The 14869-nt window shown below is 37.3% G+C and overlaps 1 protein-coding gene across 3 annotated transcripts in view; it reads left to right on the forward strand.

Moving 5' to 3' along the window:
- The window catches only part of ACSS3 (acyl-CoA synthetase short chain family member 3), an 82869-nt gene that overhangs the window by 49426 nt on the left and 18574 nt on the right, over positions 1-14869 (forward strand). For all 3 annotated transcript variants that reach the window (XM_065861119.2, XM_065861128.2, XM_065861111.2), the window contains one exon: positions 13376-13471. In XM_065861119.2, coding sequence (XP_065717191.1) covers positions 13376-13471 — 96 coding nt within the window. The remainder of the gene's footprint in view (positions 1-13375; positions 13472-14869) is intronic.

Raw genomic sequence — 14869 nt, forward strand, 5'->3', positions numbered from 1 at the left:
ATTCTTCCAAAGCAAGAGCATTGCAAAACTGTGAGAAATGGCAGCATCTTAATTTACCTGAATACTCTAGATCTTCCTAATGCATTTATGTCTTAGTTGGCCCTTTCAACTGAGGCGAAAGTGGAGGATGGAGGAGGAGGGCATTCCAGTATCTGAATATGCTTCTTTTATGATGGGGTCATTGTTTCCCTTGTTTATGATAGAGAAAAGGAGGGAAGAGATCAGCTTTGTAGAGATGAGAAGCAACTGAGTCAGTATTTGGAGGTGGAAATGCATATGACTGAAAGGAAAACACTGATGAACAGAAGCATTATAAAATGAGTGTGTAAATCCCTTGCTTCTTCAGGTGTAGTAAGGTATCTTCAAAGCTTTTGGCACCTTTGCCATACATTGGAACTAGAAATAAATCAGTATGGACAAAGAAATGTCGACAGAGTTTTCTTTCATTTTGTCTTTGGAAGATATATGGCATATATGAAGTCACTGAATTGAAACAGTACTTTGAATCAGAAGAACACTTTCATTAGAGGACTTCAAAGCAACTACACCTGTAAAGCCTGATTAAAACTTCAATTTGTGTCAATACACTTTCATCAATAACACTTACTATATTTGTAACACAAATATTAACATTTAAAATAAGCGCATCTTACAAGCTGTGACCTGTATGTCACAGGATCAATGAGCAGCAAGTAGCATTTGAGGCAGTAAGGACTGATGAGCACTTGCTGTTTTCTTTGGAGGCATGGCAATGGATGAAAGAACGATACTTTCAGATCCTGGGTTCATCTGTACCTGGAGACAGGATAGTCTTGTTTTGGATTTGTGCAGGTGTTTAGTTTTTGGTTATTTATAGGGAATGACACTTAGCATTTGAAAAGCAATTTTCATCTTCAAAGTAGTTGTGCAAACACATGCCATTAATTCTTTTCACACCCCTGTGAAGTAAAGTTATTCTAGTCTTGGAGACATTAAATTGAGAAAGACAAGTATCTTGCTACAATCTATCCAGGAAGCCATTGCAAATTCGTTTTCTAGAAAATGGAGCTTTTCTTGCTCAGAGATAAATTTTCTTGTCATATTTGCATGTTTTGTGATATTTTGTCTGAAAGGCAACAGGAATGCACATTTGGGACCTTGTTCTGCCTTTGTGTGTTGTTATGTTTTAAGGAAACGATACACTATCTCTGTTTCAGTATTTCAGCTAAGTACCTTACAGGGTACCTTGCCAAATCTATTTGAAATAGCCCGAACAGTGTTTGGGTTGTACCTGCTGTGTCACGTCCTTGGGAGAGGCCTCAATACACAAAGAAATATGAGTTTGCTTTACTTTGGTTTTGTAATTGAATTCCAGAAGAATAAAAGGGTAACAGCCATGAGGTTGTAATGAGTTGTGGAAGCATGAAGGCTCTGAAAACTTGTGTTAAACATCCTCAACTGCTATTCAGTATTTTGTAGTAAAAAGAAATAAAGTGAAACTCTACCACATTGTTTTTGACATTTAAAAAAATGTTAAGAAGTCAGATTTCCATTTCTTCATAAGAACTATAGGATGTGAGGAGTTTTTTTCTCTTGATATTTCTAAATAGAAACATTTTGAGATTGTGAGAATGTATAGGAAAATTCAGATGAAGCATAACAGAAACTGAAAATTCAGTGATAAAATTTCACGTGCATAAAATCCCAGTCAAGAGATGTTTCCCTGTGCCTTTTTTGGTTGAGTACTATGGGAATCAAAGCTACAGAGTATGCCAGTGTAACAGGTTGAAATTGGAGGTATCTGCTACATCCTGAGCATCAGCTCAGTAGCAGGCAGAACTATGAGAAGATTGTGTGTGTTTTCTGTTTTCTTGGAAAAAAGCTGCTTTATCCAGTTAGGAATTGGTGCCTGCAGCAGACATTAAGACAAAAACCACATAGTGCTTGCTGTAGTATGACTGCTGAAAAATAAGGTTATGTATGCACACATTCTAACAGGATCTTGGATACGCTGAGACATAGTGTGATAAAATTTACTAGTAGGGTTTTCCAAGTTCTGTAGCACAATTAAATAATATACTCTGTCACTTAAAAAAATTGTTCCTTTTCTGTGTCTTACCTCTAAAACATGCAAATAGTATATTGGTAATGTTTTTAATGAAACATACTATTATTATGTAATTCCACATGGGGTTTATGGTAATACAGACCTTTTATTAGGATTATAAAAACAAAATAACTATATCATTGAATTTGGTGTAGAAAATATGAATCGTGGTTAAGTGTACTCACTGTAATATATTTAAATGAAGTACTTCCTACCACAATCATGCATGGGGAGGATTTTATTAATGTGGTCTCCAAGCAGCATCACGTGGTCCCCAGTCTTCAGTTTCCATTTTGTTGTCTTGGCAACGTTGTGCAGAATCTTCTTCTCGTGAGTATCGGGAAAGGTAGATTTTGCAGCTGAATTCTGTTAGCTAATTTTTCCAGGTTTCCACTATTGAACTGTTCTTTGGGTGAATTACCTTGTCAGTCTAGACTTCTGTCTCCTCACATTTGACAATTAGATGCCAGATTTTGTTCTTCAATCGACTTCTGCTTTGCCCCATCCAAAACTGTACAGATCAGTCCAGCGTATTCCTTTAATATGGTGAGATTTTCAGACCAAGAGGCAGCAGGAAAGGTGAACTAAACAAAGGACAGCTATTTAATTTGCAGCAAAAGAGTCTTGGAATTCTTGGAAATCTTCTTTTGAGTGCCAGAAATACAGTTCTGTAGTTAGAGAGCCCAAGAATCTGAAGCTGAGATGAAAGAGATGGAACAAAAGTCCAGGCTACTGATTGTTATCAGGTAGTGCCTCTGTGTAGATGCAATTCATGCTTTTTAAAGACGTGTATCCTGTCAAGGTAGGGATCATATTTTTTTAAGGGGAAGCTGATATCCTTCAGAACAATCCTACAGATGTGGGATTTACTCTGCAGAAACTTCTGCAGCACTGCAGCCCTGAGTTACAGAGTCCTCTGAGCATAATTTCTGGTATAACTGAACTTTTATCAGGCATTCATGTAGAGGAAGAGGAGAAAAGTGGTTATTTATCATGTCTCTACCTGGGGGCTTGCATTCTGTCCTTTAAGGGTGTGAACATAAAGGTTGTTTCAGCCATAGTTTGTTGCTCAGAAATCAGACTTGTGCAGATGCGGACTGTCTGTCACTAGCTATAGCAGCTCGTCATTCCTTCAGTGTCATGTTAGGACACCCAGTTCAAATAGGTTTTAGTCCTTATTGGAGGAGAGAGAGGAGGAAGTGTTTTCAAGGGCCACAGGCATCGCCAAGGGAGACTGACCTTTCAGTAGTGCAGAGCTGTCTTATTCTGTACTGTGACCTTTACCATTAGCTTGGGAGAAAGGAAAAAGAACAGAACTTGTATGTATTTTTTTATTTGTCTGTCTGGTCAAAATCAGAGAGCTTTTTCCTACCTTATCCTGATGATTGGCTTATCTGTTGAGGCTAGAGCATTGATAGTTCTTGCAAGTTTTATCTTATTATAATTTAACATAACTTAAAGGAGTTAGACATGGATTTAAATTAGGATTTGACACTCTTGTTTTATAATGAGCCAGGTAATTTGGGCTAAATTGCTTCAGAGGAGTCAACCAGTCTCTTAAACCTGTGAAGAACAGTTGTGCCTCTCTGTCCCGGTATTCTGCTCATGTTACCACTCAGATGTGGAGCAAGGGGGAACAAAACTGGCCCCTCCTCAGTGTGGGACATTGCAGCCCTCAATCTGTGTGTGCATCCCAGACTGCTATAATTGCAGAGGTAGAATTTCCTCAGCCTCACTCTCCTTCCACCCCACCTTTTTGTTGTTGTTGTTGATGTTTCATTATGATATAAACTAATTTAGCCTTAATATGGGCAGTCACATGAAACATTGGAATTACAGAATTTTCTGAAATGAGCCTGTATTTCTAAATGTGGTAAAAAAGGTTACTTGTGAAAACCTTAAATTGGAGCACCCTGTTTCCAGGTAGGCAGAGAAGAGAATTAAGCGTTAAAGACTGCCAGTGCTCAGAACTGGGCATTTTATTGCTGTCATCCTTGTTAATCTAATGGTGAAATATTGAATTTCTGCTCATGCTAACAGAGTTTAGCATCTCCATCCTTAGTAATATGGGTGATGTAGCTTCTCTGATTGTGCTGCCCTCTGTAGCATTTCAGACTTAGAGTCATCTATACTCATCTTCCAGTCTTGAATTTTTATGAGTTTTCTCCATGCAATCCATGTGAAGAGGATTCTCCTTCAGAAATGTAGGTTGTATTTGCTTAGGTGAGAAATATTTTCTTTACAGAAATGTCTTGTTTATTGCTGTGTATTGCTTATGTGTGTTTTGGACATGAAAGAATGTACATCTGGATTATATACATATTCTCTAAGGTGTTTTTACTCTGAATGAATAATTACAGTTCCATAGGTTTATTGTGACCTTCGGTGCTGGTCACTGTCTCCCCCATTTCATGAAGTGTGTTTTCTCCTCCAAAAACGCTTCTTTCTTTAGAATGATTTCAGATGGGCATTTCACATGGCTTTCAGTTCTTCCATGGATTTGGGGAAATGCACCATGTTGCAAAGATGATACTGGATCAGAGATGGAAGGAGTGTTGTAGCTTGATAAAAAGATGTTTCCCTTTTGTTTTTATTTATGGAACTGATGACAGTTTGGGCATGGTTAAGTCAGTAAGCACATTAGCTTCTGGTAAAAAACCCATGCACTTCTGTTCTTTAAATTGGTGGTAAGGTTCTCTTTTCCTCCTGGCTATTCCCATGGGTCAGGACCCCCTCTGTGTTGATACAGATTCAGTATCAGCTGTGCTGTAGACACTCTCTCTCATTTGTGCTGGTATTTTCTAATTTAGAATGGATAGAAAGTATGTATTAAGCTTTTCTGTTCCCGTTTGACTTCAGTTTCTCAGTGCTTATTAATCTTAATCTTTTTTGATCGTCTTTCCACATGCAGCCGGGGAGATGCATTAATATGAATGAAGTATTATAAATGTTTTCCTCCTTTTTAAAATTTCATTGATGTGGTTAGATGATTGAAAATAAAAGAACTGTAAAGCAGTCTTAAGTTAGGGAGCTCAGCCATGAACGATGTTTAGTGTGCACTGAATAGGCAAATGAAGAAGAGGGGACGCGTTTAGGAACGAGTATGTTAAATAAGAACAGTGCAGTCCCACCTGCCTGCAGGAGATGAGCTGTGACAGCACCTCCAGTTTGTATGTGTGGAGATGTTAACAGGTTACTGATCTCATTCTTGTTGCATGGCAACTGCTTTTTTTGTTGTTGTTCTTGCTCAGAGAATAAAGTGCTCGTTAGTGCAAAGTAGATGATTTTCCTGATGATTTAAGAACAGGAAACCTAGTAGTAAGCTGCATGGATCTACTGCATGGAAGGAATGGTCCTGTGTGGGACTTAAGGCTGCCCAGTGAAGGCAGAAAGAAAGAGAACAGGAGTTTCTAAGATACTAGACCCTGGTACAGAAAATATATTTGAATTGCATAGTAGTAGTTTTATCTATCTTTTCCATCTCTGCAGTATTACTATGCAGACAATATATTAAAATTCTCTGAAATGATTAAACAGTAAATGGTTAGCACTGAGATGTGTAATTACTTTCTGTATCTCATAGTATTTCTTCATGTGTCAGTTATGATGTAGGAGGAAAATAAAAATTGGAAATTCGGTTTTAGTCTGAAAATGTATTATAATTCAATGCATTGCCCAACTTAATGCACGTTTAAACATGCAACCTGACATATTCAAAATACGACCGAAAAGCTTTTTATTCTCTGATTACCTTGGCTGTCATTTTGCTAGAGGCAACTCAGAAGATGCACGTTATAAATTACCATTTGAAGGCAAAGGAACCTGCTATACCTACAAAATGAATGCATAAACTTCTGGTGCTTTAAGACTAGCTTGCCAGTTTGTGATAACTGAACTTATTTCCTTCTTTGGTTTTAATATTTGTCATGGCCCCCAACATTTAACTGAGCTAGTTAGAGCTTCTTTATAGTTACATTTTAAATGTTTATTTTGGAGATTTTTATTTGGATGTGCTTTGGAATCTTCAGAGGCCTTGTATATATGTATGATACCACAATGAGCACAGTTTGTAAATACGTTCTGTGTTTGGGTAAGATCATAAAAGGGAGCCTTGGGGGAATTTTAATGATTTGAGGGATTGATTTTTGTTTCAAAGGGGTAGGCTGAATATAGCAATAGAACCATTATACAGGAAATATTTGGCCTTCACAAGTGTCATATGTATTCATGGTAAGAGATGCATTATGACTACAAGTGGTTTGAAGCATTTAAAAAAATACTAAAAGAATTGCTGGTTTCTCTTGTTAAGAATAAGCATGGAAACCCAGGTACTTTCAGAAAATATATTACTTTACAAACCAAATGGATTTTATTTTGAGAAAAAGGCTTCAGATTTTCAAATACCTTTAGCTTATTTTGTGATTATTTTTTCATGTGCTTCTGTACATTCGCAATAAATAAGGGAAACGCTCTTGCTAGCTGTACATAGCAGTTGTTGTATACGTATTAATATGGCTCCACAGCCAGGTTAATACTAACATCATAATTCCTAGATTGTGCAAACAAGCTTGAAGCTGTCATTCTCAGGGCTGCATAAGTGCATAATAATATCGGAATGCTTGCCTATTTATTTAAATGAATATACTTTAATTAGTGCAACACTGAATATAATACAGTATTTCCTTTTAAAGATTGGAAGTGGTGTCCCAAATTTGTGGTTTAATTTCCCAGCTTCATTGGAACCAGGGAGTGGGAGGCATTCATCGATACCACTGCAGATTGAGATCTGATGTAAAGTTAAACCAATAGCTTTCAGAAAGCTATTTGTCACCAAAGCTCTATTTCAGAAAAATTACCTGGCTTATGAAAGCACTTAAACGTGTACCTGCATTTCATTTGACATTTAAAATGTAAAGCGATATCCTAAGCCGTGAATTAGATTAAATGGACAAATTGATTGTGGGGGAGGAAGTATTTGCGATACTATTCCTGTTTTAAATGAAACATACAGAGATAAATAGCTCGGTGGTGGCGGCGTGTTGCTGGGTGTGGGATTTGTGCATGGTCTAATTAGTGCAAACCATCAGTGAAGGAGGGAGTGAAGCAGAACATCTCTCCTTCATCTCTGTTACTGCCTGGGTACCCGTGCTCTTAGGCCAGTCCTACCATCTATGTGGTTGTGTGGAGAGCAGAATTGGAGCACTGATTTAGGCAGAAACTAACCTGGCTGAAAGAATTATTTTGTTTTGTTTATTTTTTTTCTAAATCTGAATCAGTTCAATTTCATGTCAAAACGGGGGAAAAACATAGATGGGAATGTACAACTGAAGCGTAGAAGGATAATGAGACACTTTTTTATAGTTATCTTCACTAATGTGCGTTTAAATCAGCTCAAGTCAACTGTGCAGTGTCCAGTTGTGCATTTTAATTACAAAGTCATCCTTCTTCATACAGTGAATAATGAAAATGAATACGGCTGTCACATCGTTGTCCCTTTTGGCTTTTGTCTGTGCTGATCTTTCAGACAGTAACCAATTTCTGTGGTGTCTGTAGTGTATGGCCCCATTGATGATTGAGCACCCTTGGTGCTGCCGTACAACAAAGAATATAGAGAATAAGGAGAACTTCAAGTGGAAGTGAATACTGAACAGCAAATAGTCATAACCAGAAAAAAAAGCAAGATTCTATGCAGTGCACTGGTCCTATTATGCAAATATATCTGTAGTGGAGAGTCTGTTTAATTAACTGATCTTTCTGGTTTCCTTAGTCACTATTTAAAAAATTGATTGGTTCATTTCCTATTTATATCTCTTTTCCATGTTTTGTGATTGAAGTTTCTACATTATAGTTTCTGAGTAAAAATAAGCAGTGAAGTGGAGTTTTTTTGAGGCTGTGCATACAATTTAAGCAAGTGAGAAAGGTCAAGTTTAATTTCATTTCGATGTGAAGAATAGGTGAAAAACACTTTTTTCATGAGGCTTACAGTTAGCTTGTAGAGGTTTTACACTCTGTTTTGTAGGGCACTGCTTGGATGAACGAACATGTTTTGCAGCCATCCCACCTCAAGGTAACAAATTGTTCTGATCTTCTGCCAAATGAATGTAAATTAAACTGTAAGCAGCCTGATGGACAAGGTCATGCTTCAAATGTGGTAGTCTCTCTAAATAAAGTCTGAGCAAGAAAGTCTTAACTGAAATTCTTTCTAGTTGGTTTACTGCATGTTTTTTACCCTCACTTTACTTAAGTTTGTAAGGAGCTGAAAAACTCCATGTAAAACAAGTATTAAAATCTTGGTTGCAAATCACTCAGCTTGCATACCTCACTTAAAATTCGATACTTCTTGTGGGTTTTGCTAAGATAGAACCCTGCTGCTTGCTTACCATATTTTGGCATTTTGTGTGCATGTGGTATTTATTGTTTTGATGCTGCATGTGTTTAATTCACAAGAGGAATAAGTTAAGAATGAAGTCAGATGGAGGAAAAATAAATGATAATTGCCATCACTGTTCAAGAGTTTTTCTGCTGCATCTGTCATACTCCTCAGAAATAAGGGGCGAAATGAAATACCAAATGATGCATGAAAGAGTTTTTTGAAGTTTCACTACCAGCCAGCAAAGCCTTTCAGAGTTTAGGATGACAGATTGTCTTTAATCTAACCTAATTGTGCATAATGTGTGAATTGGATTTAATTTTATACTTGCTTTCTGACAGTTGGTAAAACCGAATCAGGGAATCCTTAAGAATTTACAGTTCTCCAGATTCTTCAGTCGTTGTTGTCTCCTTGGAGCTCCTCTCACTTCTCTGTTATGAGTTAGTGCAGTACCCTGCTAAATATATTAGAAAATGAGAATTTCAGTAGATATAAGCTCTGTCATTAAATTATACTTCATTTGATAACAAGCTTAAGCAAAATGAAGAGGAAATGAGTAAAAAGGATGGGGAAGTTCAGGATATAATAGATATAATAGATATACAGAACTGAAAAGTAATTTTCAGTAGTCTTTACACGTAGGAGGTGGCAAAAATCATGGCATATCAACATATACTAATAATGTGGGTGCAGCTATGGACTTTTGTGGCAGTCTGCCAGCTGACAGCCCAGCATCACATGTCACTTTGCATTGGGATTATCTGACCTCTTCTCCTCTGTGCCCTTTAGTGCCCTGGGGTAATAGTAGCCAGGTCTCATCGCCTTGTTTTAGTGTTGGTGGAAATTTAACATCAGACTACTTGTAGTTAAATACTCAGCACTAGCCAGGTGTACTTGGTCATTCTACACATTAATACTGTATCATGTCTCATGCACCAAGCTGGAGCTCTGCAGAGAATGCAGGTCTCTTCCAGAGAATAGATAAAGAGAAGTTCATGGAAAAATTATACAGTGGGTATTTTTGAGTCCTTGCAGAGGGCATGGCTGAGCTGTACTGTACAGAGACTAAAATGACTATCTCAAATTATCTTACAAGACCAGTAAGCATAAGACTAAAGCGGTGCTTGATCTACCAGCCTGCAGCATGGCTATCTAGACAGAATTTGTCAGGGTTAGCAGTGTTTGATCACATGTTGTGAGTGAGGCCACCTACTGCTAGTGCAGTGAGAGACTTAGAAACTTGCTTGGGTTTCAGTGGTGATGAACTGACTGGGAAACTTTCTTTGCTGTGCACAGTCATACACTAAAGGATCACAGAATCACAGAATGTTAGGGATTGGAATGGACCTCGAAAGATCATCTAGTGCAATCCCCCTGCTGGATGAAGGAAATCATGTCCGTGTGAGTACTTGATGACCTGGTCCCTGAATATTCAAGACCCTCCCAGTACATATTATTTCTGTGGTGTGTTAGATTTGGTTTTATTATAAGGAAGCAGTATGGTATGCTCTGATGCAGATTTTGAGTGCTATAATTCACCTAGTACTGTGGTTTTCTGTTTCTGGATGCCCTGTAGTTGTTGTTGTACTAGAAAGCATGTTGCTGTAGCTTCAGTGGGTTCTTCATTCCACCCTTTTGGGCATAATTACAATGACCAGTGTGTGGAGGGACCATGTGAAAGGAATTTCTTAGTTTCTTCAGAGCTGCATTCTTGCTATGTGGATGGATTTGTTATCAGTTGCTGCCTAAGCTTTTTACCTTCCATAGACCCTCCTCTTGTTTTTATCAGTGTTCTCTTCTGCTGTAGTAATTCCTTTAATTACTCTCAACCAAAGTGACAGCTTTACCAAGAGAATGGCTCAAAACAGCACTGCCACAGTGAGAATTTAATGTATTTATTGCATTCATTAATTTGTTAATGTATGACAGTTTCTCCTTTTTCTTCTTTTCTTTTCTCCTGCTACGTAACAACTTCCCACCTCTTTTGCATGCTTCTAGTGTCTGTCCATTGCATCCTAGGAAATTCAAGGCAGGCAGCCTTACATTACTCACTTCGTGCAGCCGAAACTCAGAGTCCTGTCAGAATACAGTGTATTTTCCATAAGTACCTCCTACCAGAAAACACAATATTTCAGCATTGTGACAAGCTATTATGTTGAAGAACATGAGACATGGTCTAGAAATTATAATCTATCAGGAATGTAAGTGGTGCAGGGTGTTTTTAATCTTTAAAGTCTTGAGTTATTTCAGATCTGTTTATTTTGATTGAACTTGACTGTTGGCTGTGAATAAGCAAGACAATTTTGAGTACAGAACTTGCTGTCTGTTGCTCTGCATAATTTGGCAGAGTGCAGCTTCTGCGAGTCAGGCACACGGGTGGTTGGAAGCTTTCCGATGACTGAAGTCCGGTGTATCCACACAGGCAGGCTCTCCTGGCTGCTTGTAAGGGAGTGTGCATTTTGGTCCTGTGTCAAGAGCACCTTCTCTGGCATAAGAATTACTTTCAGAGGCACAAATCTAACAAAAATGCCTATGTCAGCCTATTCATCAAGTGTCCAGTGTAGCTCAATAATACTGAAATATCTTTAAAATAATATCTTTCGCATAGATATAGAGTGGGACAAAACAAAGAAGGTCACATCTTTGAATTTCAGGGGCTATTTCTTTACATCAGCCCTCTCCATGGGAGTGAAAACCTGAAGAGGGACTTGGGACACTTTAACAGCTATGATTTTAAGATGATCTCTCACTAACTCTCTCTTCCAAGTCTCAGTGAAGTGCTTTTCATTATTCTCAGAGGTATCTATATTCATCCTATTATAACTTAGAGCAGATGTTGAATGCAGTTACCAGACTAGTTGTGCAACATTGCTCTTCCAGTGTGAAGCATTACTCTTCCAAATAGCTGTTTCATTGTCACATTATAAGGTGTTATGCATAAAGGAAATTGTTTTTATGATCCAGTTGTCTCTGAAAACCCTTCCACCACAGCCAAAGGGTGAGTTAACTTGCTAGTGCAGTCAGTGGAAGGTTAGTGCCTAAGTGTTTGCCGGAGGGACTGACTGGAAGACAGATCTACTGTTCTGTTCCTTATGTTAAAAATATGCAAGTTCCTAAAAACTTCAGCGTTGGGAATCTGTCTAGATGCTGTGCATTAATCTCAGAGAATCTGCAACTATAAACAAGTGAGTATCAGATAAGGGATGCCTGTCTGTACATTCAGAAACCTGATGTAAGGAGTAGGTGGAATACAGGGTGTTTCAAAAGGATGGACTCAATTTCAAAGATATAGTGATTCCAAACTAGGCCCATCCTTTTGAAACACTCTGTACAACATCCATTTGACAAGAGTTGTCTTTCTTCAAACTGTTGCTGTTTTAACTTTCAGACCAGGGTCTTGCTACTTGCATATAGGTCTTAACTTGAATTGTAAAGAAACCAACCTTAATTGAAACCAAAGATTCTTGATCACCTTTATCTATTGGACATATATTGAAGGGCCACACAGTACTTGTATTACACATAATTGCTAAAGAAAATTTATCATCAGTACTTATTTTTCTGTATTCTTCTGAACACTACTGATTTATTTTCAGCAGGATTTTGAAAGGAATTCCACTTCCAAATCAAACCACTTTTTTTTTTCTGTCATAAGACGTGCTGTCCTGGAAAGGAGTTACATTTTCCCAGTAGGTTTGTGAAATTGATATTTCAATCCAGCATCCCGTTTGGCAGATATGCATTGATTTCCCAAGAAATGTACATCACAAAGATTCATGTTATCCTTTGACGGCTCTCCTTTGTGCTTCTACATTGTAAGGGAATCTTTAGTATTCAGAAACTGTTAACCTAACACAAAGAACAAATGCTTTTGGGATTCCATCTCTGAATTAATATCTGGTCCAAGAACCAAAAAAAGCACATTTTTTTCCATGTATATAAAAAGTCTTACTGACACATGGGAACTTAATATACCACTTGGAGATCAGAGCACTGGGTAAATAAGACAATGATGTATCCACTGGTAGTTGAGAAGACAATAGAAGAAATAGCAGCAATTATAAACACCTATTCACAAAGTTTTAGAACTTGTGATTCTTGGTTACGATAATTGGAAATTCATTGTCTTATTCACTGTTGTTCAAAAAGCAGGCACAAATACAGATAAATTACTATGATGAAGTTTCCTTTCTAGTTTATGTTGTTTTTATTAGCAGCATATTAGAGAGGCAAATCCAAATAATTTTCAGAAATTTCAGATTCTTCCTCTCCCCTCAGGTTTTTTTTGATTGAGAGGTCTTGATTAGAAATATCTGTCAATTCCCAATTCAAGGAAGATCTTTCAGTTCCCAGTTCATCTCTTCTCTGATTTTTCTGACCAATATTTTCACGGACATTTGGCATATGTTCACCTTCTAAACCTCTGAATGTGTAGCTCCAAAGTAGAACAACAGACACTTTGATATTCCTTTACAGGGGAAAGATAATCAAGAATGGACTGATTATTTTTTCTTTTTTTTTTTTTTCTCTTGGAATTTATGCTTCCTGAGTATATTGGCTTGTGAAATAACCCCTGAAGTACCCTACAAAGTATTTAATGGCTTTGCTGTAGGTGATTTCTTACTGGTGTTGTGTAAGCTTATACCCACAGCAGAATAGGTTACAGGTGTAATGCAGAATCTGACTGTCTTATGTGGAGTGGAAAAAGTTGCCTTTTGAATAATGCAAATTTCTGTAATGAACTTTAATTAGAAAAAAACATAAAAGCTCCTGAATTCTAGATCTTCCATTGTTAGTCTGGGATTTTTATTTTACTGTATTATTTTGATGTGCTGAACTAGAAGCAAAACTTGGAACCAATAAATACTTTATGACACTAAGAACAATCTTAACTGACAATATCTGTGTTCTCTTAACAGAATCTGGTTCTGCAATTACCGCTTCTTGTATTGGTTTGGGGAACTCTACGACACCTCCACCTGGACAGGCAGGAAAACCAGTGCCAGGATACAATGGTAAGACTCTGCTAAACATTCTCCTAGAAAAGTTTATTGCTTACATTCCTGAGTAAGTGCTCTTTAATTTTTGTATCTCAAAGGGAAAACAAATTACAGTCTTACTGTCCCCCTTCTGGTAACAGGAAGCTGTTTTTTTTTTCTGTGTTGTGGAATGTGAGTCTGAATAAGAAAATTCAGAATTGTGTTCAAGAAAATTGATAAACTACTCCTGCCTTTATTATATGAAAGGGCTGGTACATACTTCTGCACTGGACTTAGCAAAGTTACAAAAAAAATACTGTGCTTGAAGGCTTTATCTACAGTTGCGCTGTTTTAAATAAGAGCAGCTGTAAAATTTGTATTGGCAAATCAGGAAGAAAAATGTTAGTAATAACTGTCAGCAAAAAGGGAATGGTAACTAGGCAAATAATTGCTATAACTTGCACTTTGTTCTGTTATAGCTGTGTTTTCAGTTTTCAGAGCCTAAATAATTTTGGTTTTGGATATCTAAATGAAATAATTGTGTCTCAGGGACACATTGATTAGATTGATTGGATTTTATTTTGGCCCTACAATTTTCATGAGAACTATGCTGAAGCATATAAAGAAAATTCTTACTGAGGTCTGTGTTTTCCACAAATACATCATAGTGAGCTAGGAAACAGCTTGGCAAGGATGTAAATCTTCCATTTGAACTCATCTTATATTTTTTTAAAGAAAATCAAAGTCAGTTTTATGGTATATGGGCTCATATTTGAGCCAGTTGTTCAGCACCTTATCTTTCAGTGCTTGTGGAGCATTTTTATTTCCATCTGGGAGAAATGATAGGCTATGGACCAACATTAAAAGGAAGAGCACCCCTTGTCTGGAAGGTATTTGCATGCAGAGGATGCAGCCACAGAATTAAGTATGCAAAAATATTTTCATACCTGGGAACCCTGATTTTGACACAGTTTTCAGGAAATACTTGAAGTTTGAAAAATAATTACATTAAAGATCAAACCCTTTTCAGGAAAAGCTCTCATATCACGGGGCAGAAAGAGCTGAGCTGTTTTTTCTTCTAATACTTACACGTGGAAATGAATATGAAAGAAAATAAATATTTTCAGCAGCTCTGGTTTTGGTATTTACAATCATGGCAAGAAGACAAGCAATAGCTCAAAAACAATGTTAAGACAAAGCCGTGAAGTTTGTCCAGAATTGTAATAAATAGGGAAGAGTGAAAGCATGTAATTGCATCACACATGATAGACAGGCCTAGAAAAAAGTACGAGTAGCAAGAATATAAAAATTTCCTACAACTTTTTTTGGAACATTTGGCCTAGCATAAGTAGAGAATGTATTCAAATAGAATGAAGGAAATATGTTTAGCATGACTTAAAAGGGAAACATACAATAAGCACTCAAACTGACTGA

Source organism: Patagioenas fasciata, chromosome 1 (assembly GCF_037038585.1).
Source record: "Patagioenas fasciata isolate bPatFas1 chromosome 1, bPatFas1.hap1, whole genome shotgun sequence".
Lineage (NCBI taxonomy): Eukaryota > Metazoa > Chordata > Aves > Columbiformes > Columbidae > Patagioenas > Patagioenas fasciata.